General features: G+C 39.1%; 2 protein-coding genes across 3 annotated transcripts in view; one reads left to right on the top strand and one right to left on the bottom strand.

Moving 5' to 3' along the window:
- Window positions 1-649: 649 nt before the first annotated feature.
- On the bottom strand, window positions 650-11404 carry ptcd3 (pentatricopeptide repeat domain 3). 2 transcript variants are annotated; one of them, XM_023423337.2, is made up of 23 exons: window positions 11277-11404; window positions 10648-10700; window positions 9854-9893; window positions 9685-9730; window positions 9513-9581; window positions 8698-8802; window positions 8102-8225; window positions 7907-7983; window positions 7172-7336; window positions 6928-6988; window positions 6648-6730; window positions 5594-5738; window positions 5345-5395; window positions 5151-5240; window positions 4895-4923; window positions 4390-4496; window positions 4132-4210; window positions 2932-3022; window positions 2621-2706; window positions 2366-2511; window positions 2138-2179; window positions 1598-1756; window positions 650-831 (listed from the first exon to the last, which is right to left on the bottom strand). In XM_023423337.2, the coding sequence occupies exons 1-23, from the start codon at window positions 11402-11404 to the stop codon at window positions 786-788; spliced, it is 2022 nt and encodes a 673-aa protein (XP_023279105.2). In that variant the 3' UTR covers window positions 650-785. The 2 variants fall into 2 exon arrangements, with proteins under 2 accessions (XP_023279105.2, XP_087034666.1); XM_087178540.1 differs by having other exon boundaries at window positions 7172-7333.
- A 216-nt stretch (window positions 11405-11620) lies between these two features.
- polr1a (RNA polymerase I subunit A) overlaps window positions 11621-12414 on the top strand; it is a 28261-nt gene continuing 27467 nt past the window's right edge. Inside the window, exons 1-2 of the mRNA XM_023423334.2 lie at window positions 11621-11786; window positions 12230-12338. Coding sequence (XP_023279102.1) covers window positions 11710-11786; window positions 12230-12338 — 186 coding nt within the window. The 5' untranslated portion in view covers window positions 11621-11709. The remainder of the gene's footprint in view (window positions 11787-12229; window positions 12339-12414) is intronic.

Raw genomic sequence — 12414 nt, 5'->3', positions numbered from 1 at the left:
TGTGACAGCTGCTAAAAATGATGTTAAACTACTGAAATACACATAATTACTATTCTATATGATTCATTTCATTGAGGATACACACACACAAACTCACACCCCAGGCACTGTCTTGTCTAGACCTGCTGTCCATAAAATTGTCACACAGTACATACCTGTTTCTGCAGGCACCCGTCTTTATAAATGCAGGTTTCTTCAAAACCTGCTGAGGACCAACTAAGACACTGAAAAGTCCAAACAGCGTTCCAGACCCTTAAATGTCACATATAAGCTGCAACTGAGGAAGCTGCTTATCAGTAATTTGAGGAAGTTGGTCAGTGACCGCAGAGAGAAATTTGTGTCTGCATCTTCTCCTCTAGGCCACAGGGTTTATAGTCATGGATTCACTGATAGCAAAATTCCCCTTATGAGCTGGAGATGCTCTTCTCTCCTGATTTTATCTATTGTGCTTTATTGAAGTGATAAACAGTCTAGTTTCCATATAAGCAAGTTGAAAAAAGTCATCTAAAAGCATAAAAAGTGGGAGAGAAACTGTGAATATGACATATTATGGTTTTAAGCCTGTAAAGTGAGCTACTTGACAATGTCCTGAAGGGGAGGAATAGCGGCCTCTAGCTGACACCCAAAGGAAGACATTATGAGAGGTTGCTCAATGTCACATAATTTTATTACACAGATACAGAAATAAGTAAAGTCTATGGATTTGTCAGATTTTGTTATCGATGTATTCTTATTTAGTTGAGAGAGTTATTGGAGTCATAGCGGTTCACCCTGTGTCGTCTCCTTCAGTCAGAGGACTCTCCTGCAGACTCCAGTTCAGATAAAACGGCTCTGGATGGGACAGAGAACCAAGATACTGTGTGTGAACATTAGGATTCAGTAAGAATATATACATACATATACATGACATCAAGATCAAAGGCTACTACTCAAACCTTTTTCTTTGTATTTCCCAGCAATGTAAGAAACTAAACATCTGATTTACTTGTGTAAGATGCTTCTATCAAGCCACTATCAGAGACTTTGTGGAAAGTTTCTGTGGAAAACTTCTAAAAGAAAAAAACTGCTCTTCTTAATTTTGTCCCTGAGAGCTGAATCAAACACTCTCAATATCATACTATTGTTAATTCATCATATCATTTTGATGAAAGTTGTGGAGGTAAAACACTGCACACTTGAGATTTGAGGTCTTTTGTATTGTTACGCTATTCACTGAATTTTCACAGTAAAACAGTAGCTGTTTTTAGTGGTTCCACAACAGTTTACAACTACGTCCTCAGTTTCACATACTGACCATATGACACTACCCAAGAAAAGGCTGCATTTGAAGGAGCCTTTGAAATGGGAGAGCCTAGTCACGCTGCTGTGACGCAATTGGTCTTCAAATGCAGCTGCTGAAGGATGCGGCCCCAAAATTGGGACACAGCTATAGTGTCTCCTCAATGGCTGAACTTGACAGCTGTGTGCAACAGATGTAGTCTGATTGCTGATTTCCCCAAAAGTGCAAAAAATGTGTACATGACATATATATTTGTCAGCGATTGTCTCAGATGAAAACACGCTTCCTGCAGTAGTACAACAATTCTCTACTCCTCACCTCTGCTCCTCGTTCAGATCAAACTCAGCCAGAGCTTTTTTTGCTAGCTTTGGTGTTTCTGGCAGACAGAAGGCTGCAGACAGCTGAACAAGGTCCACTGCTCTCTGAGGAGATCCATTGCTGAGACACACCGACAGGAAGTCTTCCAACAGTTGCTCACTGGAGAATCATACAGCGGGAAACACACGGTCATAAGCTGCTCAGTCAACATGAACATTTCGGCCAAATTTGTGTCATCAGAAGAAGTTCTAAAAAGCATTACATTTCATTTCTACGACTTACTGCACCAATATGTCTAATTACACACTTTATAACCTTGTACTAGTGACATGTTTACTGCTGGTGTTGACAAGTTGGAGATATTGGAGCCAAGAAAACAAAAGGATTCCAACTTTACCACAAGTAATTACTACCTGGAGAATGTCATTATAAAATATCCCCAAATGATGAACATGTCATAAATCAGAGCTCTGAGGTCACTTGAAGATTTTCTGTGTCTTTGGAGTCAAAATTGTGGTTGTAGTTTGGGTGGAGACTTACGAAGGAACTCTGTTGTTGGATTTGAAGAGCTGCAGCATCTCCCTGCAGAGAGAAGGATAGAGGGGAGCAGTTGGATGTTTCACTTAAACATTAGAGCATTATTAGAGTCAGATTAAAGTACAAGCTCTCCTGTAAATGGACAGAGAGACAGACAGACAGACAGACAGACAGACAGACAGACAGACAGACAGACAGACAGACAGACAGACAGACAGACATCTCTCTCACCAGGCCTGTTGGGTCAAGTTGGCTCGCAGCAGCACGGAGGTGATGTTTGAGAGAGAGGAGTTGCTCCACTCTAGACTGGACCTCCCTCTGTCACCATCAAACACCCTCTTTATATCAAGAGCACACGCTGCAAAAGACTGCTGAACCTGCAGACATGAACAGATTTATTTCCACAGTCTCAGGGAGGGAAGATCACACTGTGTTAGAAACTGAACACCATGATGAAAAACCAGGCTGCCCGTTGCCCTCACTGACCTCGGGACTGTGTTTCTCTCTGGCCATCAGGGCAAGCAGCTCCTCCACCAGATCTGACTTATTATAATGACCCACGGTGCAGATATCTGGAAAACAAGCACAGAACACCAGGTTTATAAAACAGAGCTGGAATCACATAATGATGACCTGATTCATGACTTCTCATGATTCATACAGTTTAAACCAGCAGAGTGAAGCCGGAGAGGGCAGGGTTTCTATCTGTGTGAACATCGTCTGAGTCATTAACTGGAGGACAGATTCACATCAAGACATGTACTGAGTGATTTTAGATACATCAGCTTTAACCTCACCTTTCCATATATGGGGCAGCAAATCAAGGCGGCTGTCTGTGTCCAGAGCCTGCAGCAGGTCCTTAAGTCCCTGAGAGTTCGGGTAGAACAACTAAAAACAGAGAACATCATGAAAAGCACTATTAAAGGTGATTGTACATCAGAGTTAAGTATCATCTCACTTCCTCCTGGATGGATTCACAGAAAAAGATTTCAAATATGTTAAATGATGTATGTGTTGAAGGCCAAGAGTTAAAGCCTCGCTAATCTTTTTTTTTTTTTGAAATATTAGCAATGGATCAAATGGACTATGTGTAATGGTGTCACTTGTAGCGAGGAACCCACACAGAATTACCACCTGACACAGTTTCTGTCAGCTATATCGAGCTTTTAAGGCTCTTTAGGGGGTGAACACAGTGAAGCATTTAGCAGCTAAAGAGTCTGATATTTTTCTTCAGCGCTAAATATGTGCTAAGCTGTTTGTTTACATGCTTGCCATAACAACTTTACAGTGCCCAGTATTGAGTTTTAAGAAGATATATTTGTGGGTTTAAGAACCAAAAACCATCTCAATGTAGTTTCACATCTCCTTTCTCAGGCTTCTCTCTGGAGGTCTAGTAACAACAGGTAGGTGAGCCAATCAGAAGAGAGGAGGCTCTGAGCCTCTCTTCTGATTGGCTGACTGTTTTCTGAATGATCCCTTAAAAATATAGCAGATTCCAGGTAAAACTCTCAAAGAAACCAAATCCCTCAAGGTTGGATGGTGGGTCCAGGTGGGCGGGCCTTGCAGCATGGCTTAGAGCAGTGACTGCTTTGTTGTGACATCACAAAGTAACAGAAGTACTGACGGCTGGTTTTAAGCCTCAGTTTCTGAATACAGGCTGTGTGCATTTCTCTATGGACTGAGCGCTTTGATACTTTCACAGTATTAATATAGAACCTAGACCTGCTTTATAAACTAACAACACATGTACATCTGCCTTTATACTATATGGGACCTTTAAATTGTAGACAGAAACATCAGTCTTACCTGTACATCTATGAGAACAGTTGATGTGACCCCCACTAAATAAAAGATTAACACCCTGTTGTGATAACCTGGGGTTTGGTCACACAGTGAGGTACTAGCTGCAGCTTCTAATATCTTAAAGAGGTATTACTGATTCCTCATATAACATCTGGTTGAAGTGAACAGGGAGAGAGGTGCAGTGATGTACTGACCGAGGGAATGAGCTTTTTGTACCACTTCAGCACTACATCGATGTGCTCCATCAGGCACAGCAGGGTGAAGAAGCGACCACTGGAGAGGAGCGAGCACAGGTTCAGTTACAAAGGACAGAGGTGTGGAAATTCATCTGATTTATTTATAACAGAGATTTAGCCCTGGAGGACACAGTTATACCAGGGTTATGATAATGTGGCTCAACAATGTGCGTGAAGGGTATGTGTTTCATGTTGGTGGTAGGTTTTTTTACTCACTAGTAAATACTCTGTTGGTAGGGATCTCCCAGCAGCCTCCAGTTCTCCCCCACTTCTAGTAGACTCTGTACTTTATAACCCAGCTCCAGATCTTTATTGCCGACACACTATGGGGGAAAAGAGGTGAGGGGAATGAATAGATTTACACCCGCTCAACAGTAACAGTGGATAGAGGGAGAGGATGAGCATATCTGCATGTTTTAAAACAAATTTAAAGACTTTTAAAATACCTTAATTTCTGCTGAAAACTAAATCTTAGGCTCATGTAACAAGTGAAATAAACAAAACCATCAAAACCAGACTATATATAATTTAATACAGCTAAACATAGTTAAAATATAATATGTTTTGACAGTAATCGCTGTATAAATCTAAAAATAGGCGAAGAAACACAAGTACTTGATAATAAACTCTTCATTTGAGATTATAAAAAAAGGACTTGCACTTTGCAGAAACACATTGGAGACAAACATTTACACAAAACAAGTAATAAAAAAAGACTTACTATTTTCATTGCAGTAGCAAAAAACAGAACTGGGAGGAAGAAGAGAGAGAATAATAAGTCAGTAATAGAGACACATACAGAGATGCATTTCTCTGCTGTGTGATGGTGAGTATAACTGTCCATGTATTTTTCATACATTTTTTAGATCCATTTTAAACTTCACCGGTCATCAAGGTATCAGATAAAATATGTAAATTTCAATAAAAAACTGGAAAAACTGAGGTGTTCTTAAACATACAGAGACACTAAAACCTACCATCACAAGGGTCCTGACAGGTGAAGCTGCGACCATCCAGCTCTGACATGATTTCCTGTAAGATGTCAGTGTTCCTTTGGTCAGAGAAGACTGGAAAGAAAACATTAAAACATTAAACACAACTCAACGTCCATCAAAGACTGCGCTGTAATGATCAAGTGTGTTGTAATATTAAACGCCACTGCTGTGTTCACCTGTTCTGTAAACAATTGACAGGATGTGGTCGTATGAGCCCAGGCTGGGAACTGAAACCACACACACACAAAACTGTCAGTGGAGAGATAAACAGGAAAAGGCTTATCATAAAACTCAAAAATGTTCAATTATGATGAAACATTTTGGGATTCTATTAAAATTTCAAGTTAAAAGTCAGTTTGGGGTTTACAGCCTCTTACTGTAACACAGTGCATGGGATGTGTGTGTGTGTGTGTGCTAATAGTTACCGATTCCCAAAGCCTTCATCTCATTCAGAGTTTGCAGAGCTTTTGTTCTGGCCAGAGGGCCACAGCGTCTCAGAGATTTAAGGACACAGTTGAAGGTCGTCAGGTTGGGCCTTATTTTCTGTTGATTCATCTCGGTCAACAACTCCTGCAAACAAAGAGAGATACACAACTTGAAGTCTTCACAGGGTGACAATGTGTAAAAACATTTCACCTGATGACACACAGCTGGCTTCACTGTAAAGTTCTGGTCTGAGTTATCACCTCTGAAACTGCCACATTGGTAACTTTTACTGCCATACATGGCAAAACAGATGTTCGGATGGTTGAACATTTCACAATACTGTTTGAAAATTCATACAGTAAAACATGAATTTTGAATGAACTGTAATCTGTCATTCTAAAAGATTAATATCAATATATAAGCACATTGGATTTAATAATATCCAAATTATGATACAATATCTCATCAGAGGCTTTCATACTTCTAAATTAGATTTTATCATCAATATAGGGAATATTAAATAAATCAATAATTCTGAAACTCATTTTATAAACAGTGAAAATACATTAAAAAAATGATTTAAGTTAAACTATTTTAACTCAACAATTACTAAGCATATTATTTAATCACTTATGAAACAGAGGTTTGGAATTTTTGTTTTTGAAAGTTCACAAAAATTTTTATCTCAAGATGCAGTTTTTCTTCCATAGAAAATAGACTAAGAATGAGGAATTAATGTTTCAAATATTGAGGTTAAATTAAAATTATTTATTAAATTATTTCACATTTGATTTATATATTTCACATAATTTTTTCTTAAAAATTATGTATTTCATAATGTCTTATTATTTATGTGATATTGAAAACTTTCTGGATCCATTATTATATAATTATATATATTATTATGTAATATATAATTACTTAATAATAATAATAATGATAATATATCATATTATTATTCTGTGACTGACTGATACAAAAGAGGAAATGAGGAAACCTGGAGATGTGTTTAAGATCAGCACAAAAGCTCTGTAACAGTGTAAAGGGTCTTACAGCGATCAGGTCCCATTTCTCACTGCTTTTTTCTTGGACATTTGGAGCTGCTATGATCAGCGCGTGGTAGATGTGAATGTCAGCTGTAGACAGAGTGTTAGGATATTAGTCATCTGCTTCCAATACACCGATATTTGAACAAGGATCAGCATCAATTCTCACAGTCAATCATATCACATATATCACTTAAAGCTACCGTTTCTACTATAAATACTGCCTTTAAAAGTATGTTTGCATATTGCAACACGCATTTCTTTTTGTATTTCTTTTTCCAACCCACCAGTCACTCTGTTGTTGAGCATGTCTGTGTACATGCTGAAGGCCTTTCCATGGGCTTCATGCTGGGAACACACAGACACAGCAATTAAAGCATGCATCAAAACTGATATCACTTAATACCTGCAGCTAAATTATTTTAAGCAGGTAACTGTAGCTAATGTGAGCCTCCCTCTAACAACACAATGAACACGCTATACTATAGGCCATTCCACCACTACTAACAGCAGTAATGAATCTGGCCATACCTTCACCATGCCTCTGATCAGAGCAGAGTAACACCGTGTGTCTTTCTCTGGCAGCAGGTTAAAGATTCTCTCAGCGTTGTTGTTTTCTTTCCAGGTAGTGTTCACGAAATCCGAAGCCTGACGGAACTTGACTCTCTTCCGCTTCCCCTCCTCTCCTAAGTCCTGCTGAATACACAAAGATAAACAAACGTAAACATACATAATACTAGAGCAGTGGTTCTTAACCTTGTTGGAGGTACCGAACCCCACCAGTTTCATATGCGCATTCACCGAACCCCTCTTTAGTGAAAAATAAAATATGATTTTTTTTTGCCCGACATAGTTAGTATGGATAAAATATTAAAGAAATCACATGACGTACTACAACGACAGTCACACGTTGACTACTGAGCGCGCACTAAATTCCCCGCAATGCTGATTGGCCAAGCAGTGTAGCATGATCATCTGCAGCCAGTGATGGCCAAGTGGGGCGTGTGTGTCATGACGAATTTACACGATAATTCAAGTGTGTCCGGACCTCCGCGGCGGAGGCTCTGCCGAACCCCTGAGACCGACTCACCGAACCCCAAGGGTTCGATCGAACCCAGGTTAAGAACCACTGTACTAGAGTATTAATATGATGTTTGAAGTCTCCAGATGAATGTTGCTGATGCGTCCTTTCACTTCCTGCAGCAGAAACCCACCCTGTTCTTGTCACTGAACATCAACCTGAGGTTTGGATCAGGGATGACTCACCATGTCAGGGTCTCTGTCATCATAGAGACTGATCAGGTCTAACAGGTCATGGGTTGTTTCCATGGAGATTGCTGTGCCTGAAAAAAATAAATGAATGTAGTCGGGTTTACGTTCTAACATCTGTAAGAGAGAGAACATATGCTACGTGTTTGTGTGTGTGTGTGTGTGTGTGTGTGTGTGTGTGTGTGATCTCACCAGCTTGCAGCAGCTGGTCATACATGTCCACTGCAGCTGTAACTTTCCTTAGGCTGATTCGTTCCTTCAGTGCCTCCTCGCTCACCTCCTCAAGTTGCAGTGACACTGTCTCTGGCATCAGACACTACAGACACAGACACAGACACAGACACACACACGAAAAACAACAAAATAATGATATATGATATAATAATAAATAATGTTTACAAAATACGCAATGCCAAACCGAAAATACTTTGGTCCAAGACTCAAACCATCACTACAGCTCTGACTGAAGGTCTCGGCTCACTACAGGCTGCTTAGGTGACTTGGATTTACATGGATACATTAACCAGGAGACACCTTTAATGATGCAGTAGAATTTTACAGCTGTAAAATCTCTTTCACTGCTGCAGATTCCTTAACTTTTCTCCTTAAGTAAGAAAAACCTTTTAAGAGATTCTGAGCAACACCCTTAAGTGACTCCCTCAGCTGAACAGAAATTAGTGTCATACTTAAGTAGAAAACTTACGGTGTTTTGTGCAACTGGCCTCTGATCTTTAGACCTCTCATTAAAGACACTGTACATTCATTAGCAGGTATAGATGGTTTCTTACCGGTACGTGTGGCTCAGCAAAGTCTTTAGTGAAGAACTTGGGATTGCTATTAATAAAGTATTTGGCTGCAGACCTGCCGGACTCCTGAGAGACCGAGTACAACTTCTGCAGAGAGAAGGGAGAGAGAGAGAGAGAGAGAGAACAGTTCATCAGTTACAAAATATCTCACAGTGACAGATTGTATATTGTTTCTTACAGCAACTATAGCACAGAGGGAAGTCTTTAGTTTAATTATGAATACAACAGTGATCTGAACTTTATATGTTCTCATTACTATCATTAATAAATAGTGGGTGTTAAAACAATGATATAACCTTCTTTTTTTTTTTTTTTTTTTAAATCCAAAACTATTTTTGCTACTTGTAAACAACACGGGACTATATGGAAAAGAATAGGCTTGAAACCACAAGGGGAGGTAATGATACTTACAACAGAGTAGACGTAAATGAGATGTTATTAATTACACATGTGCTTTCCTTGCTATGTCTACAATTCTGTCTTCTTATGCAAAAGATTTATGTAGTTACAACATCAAGTTAATTAAAAAGTACCAGAAAAATGGAGGCAATTTTTTTAATGTATCACATCACATATCTGTTACACATGATACCAGATCTGAGACCCAGTCTTCATACAGTATCACCAAAATTAACTGCTATTTCAAAGAGACTTCAAAAAAATAAAACCTAACTGGTGATTAAAACTATGTAATAACCCAGTGGTCCCTAAAGAAGTCAATATAAACAATGAATGACAAACAATATGAAAAGACAGCAGAGCAAGGTCAATGTAAAATGTAATATGTTTTGACGTACAAACTCAGTGGAGGTCCTGGGGGAGAGGTAAGAGTCATCCTGGAACTGGTAGCGATATGCTGTAGGATCCTAGTGATGAAAAGAAGAGACAGTGAGAAAACAGACAAGCTAATATACAGCTTCATATACACAGGGTTAAAAAGCTATCTGACAGAGGTGAAAGAGCTCTCACCCTGCCGACAGTTGAAGCCAGAGCCTCCAGCACCGCCTCTTTGCTCCTGTTCATTAAGAAACATGAATTTAGTGACTTGTTTTAAGACACTTCATGCAAAGATAAATACTCACTATCTTGATTTGATTTGTATGACACCTAAAACTTCATTACTGATGTGGACACATACCATGTTTTCTTCCTGGGGATGACAATATTCTCTGTAGATTCTGCAACACCATGGAGGAAGAGGTATGATTTTAATGTAATTAGATTACAATCATTATCAATAACACTCTACCTCTGATGAAATATCCTTTGCTACTAGAATGTGATTTGTTCAAGTCAAATCCAAAATCTAGAGAATCTCCTGCTCTGATAAACTTAAACAGCAATACTGGTTTTATTGTGTATTTTTCTTATCATCAACAAATACCACAACAGACCAAAACCAACAATGGTATCGTTCATCTATCACCACTTTCTGACTTCTCTACCCTGTTACTGGCTCTCACTCCCAAGCTCATTCATTCCTATTGAGGACAAATCTTTAAAAATGGGACAAATACACCATTGTATTTAAAAAAATGCTTAAATAATTTCACAGGAGTTAACGGTGCATTTGTTGGGGACTATTTTTAGCTGTGGATAAATACACATTTGGTAGACTAGAGACAGTATGACAGTGTAAGTGGGATTAAATCAATATGATCTAAAGTGACCATATTTATAGTAATGAAGGAACATGTTAACCGGTGCAAAAGTGAAGCTCACTGATGTATTTTTAACAGTTTCTGGACAACAACGAAGTTCCATTGATACATCAGTCTTTCATAGAGTATACTCCGCAGGATATTAGCAAACTTAACACACTGCTATATCCTGAAGTTGCTGGGTTGTGTGTATATCTTAAAGCAGTTAGAAATTTCTCACATTGGCAGTGCCAAATTTTAAATATTGATCACAACTCTCTTTGCAATTTACCTTTATTAGCCTCGACAACTTGCTGTCGCAGTGCTGGAGTCCAACCAAAGCTCCTTGAAAAAAGAAGAAACATTAATGAGCTAAAAAGAAGAAGAAGAAGAAGAAGAAGAAGAAGAAGAAGAAGTAGAAGTTACATTTTAGAAAAGACTACTTGATTGACAGTCCTCTGGCAGGCTGCAGTGTTTCATAGATACCATTGTTGCACATTTAGTATCTACTGTTTAAGATTAAACCGATGAAAGGGATAGGTCCAAGTGTTGGAGGACTTGATCAAGACAAAAAGATAATGACATGCATTGCTGCAACATTGTTGACATCAATATAGTGGAAAAGCAGAATGATGACAGACAGCATCCGTTCTTTGATTTAAAAAAAAGTTCAGTGTTCAACACATTGATAAAAACAAACTGCATGAACCATTTGAGGTAAGGTACCGTTCAAATGTCTCGCGCTATATCTACTTAAATATCAGTTTGCTGCAGTGATGTAAGTTAGCTTCATGAAGACATGACCTCCTGTCAAATGATGCTAGCTGCAGCTGCCAGACTCGTACAGCAAACGAATAAAATGATATAAAAGCCGACTGAATGACAGTCCTGTTCAAAACATAGCTGTAAATCGTTTCTTACCTGTGACCCCACAACTGCTCCAAGTTATTTATCACAAATCGTCCGTTTCTCTGGATGCAATGCCCTACGTGCCTCCCGGACGCCGCCATGTTGTCATACACTGAAGGCTGCTGGGAGAGAGAAACCATACGGGTCAAAAAAAAGGGGGGAGAAGAAAATAATAACAGAGTCTCCTTTGGAGAAACACTATGATTTTTTCACACTTTACCTTAAGTAAACTCTAACAATTTTCATTAGATATGATATTTTAAATGTTAAAATTTATTGAGTTCATAGAAAAGCCTACTCATCTTTATTTGTGTCTCCCCTCGGTTTGGTTTGACCTCTGACGGCCCCACGTGTAATACTGGGGCAGCTGGTGTGTCGCGTGTGGTGTTACTGGACGCCATGAATTTAAATCAATAAACGTTAAAAGTCAAGATAATTCTCCAACATGTTGTTTGGAAAAGAAGTGCCATGGAGGCGTTTGGAGGGCATGTCGTTTGGCATGTACTCTGCCGAAGAGATAAGGTGAGAGACAGCTTGTTAGCTTTTGGTTTAATGCTAAACACGCGTTCAAAACAACATGCCTGCTCATGGTAGCATGCTATAATGTTATGTTCCAGTGGTCTTCTTGCAAATTACACACAAACTGTAGCTAGGAGTTGTTGTGTAAGTGTTCGTAATAACTATTTCATGTGTCGTAGTCATTAATTTTGCAACAAATCCAGCCACATCAGGATGCTAAAATATGGGAAGTGCCCTTTTGATAGGAGTAGAAGTCATTCTAACCTTTCTATAACATATTTATTCTGAGGTCTGAGGACCCTGGGTTGACCCTACAAGGACCTCATCAAGTTGACACAATGAAAAAGCCTTATAAGTTATTTTATGTAGTGGTAAAGCTGCAAAGAATCCAATGCGTTTTGGAAAGCAGTTGATAATATAATGCTTTTGTCTCATCTCCTGTCCAGGAAGTTGAGTGTGAAAGTGATCACTAACTCAAGGTTCCTGGATGCAGTTGGGAATGTGGCCCCAAACAGCCTGTATGATCTGGCACTGGGACCAGCAGATAACAAAGAGGTACATGTCTACTGAAGTTGTATTACATACGTGTACAGTACTCTAATGACACATCTGTAACATGCCATACACCAGT

This window comes from Seriola lalandi, unplaced genomic scaffold (genome assembly GCF_002814215.2).
Source record: "Seriola lalandi dorsalis isolate HSWRI2012SDOR001 ecotype SW California unplaced genomic scaffold, Sedor1 jcf7180002054691, whole genome shotgun sequence".
In the NCBI taxonomy this organism is placed as follows: Eukaryota; Metazoa; Chordata; class Actinopteri; order Carangiformes; family Carangidae; genus Seriola; species Seriola lalandi.
The sequence above is the reverse complement of the archived record's forward strand: the minus strand, read 5'-3'. Positions and strand labels throughout refer to the sequence as shown.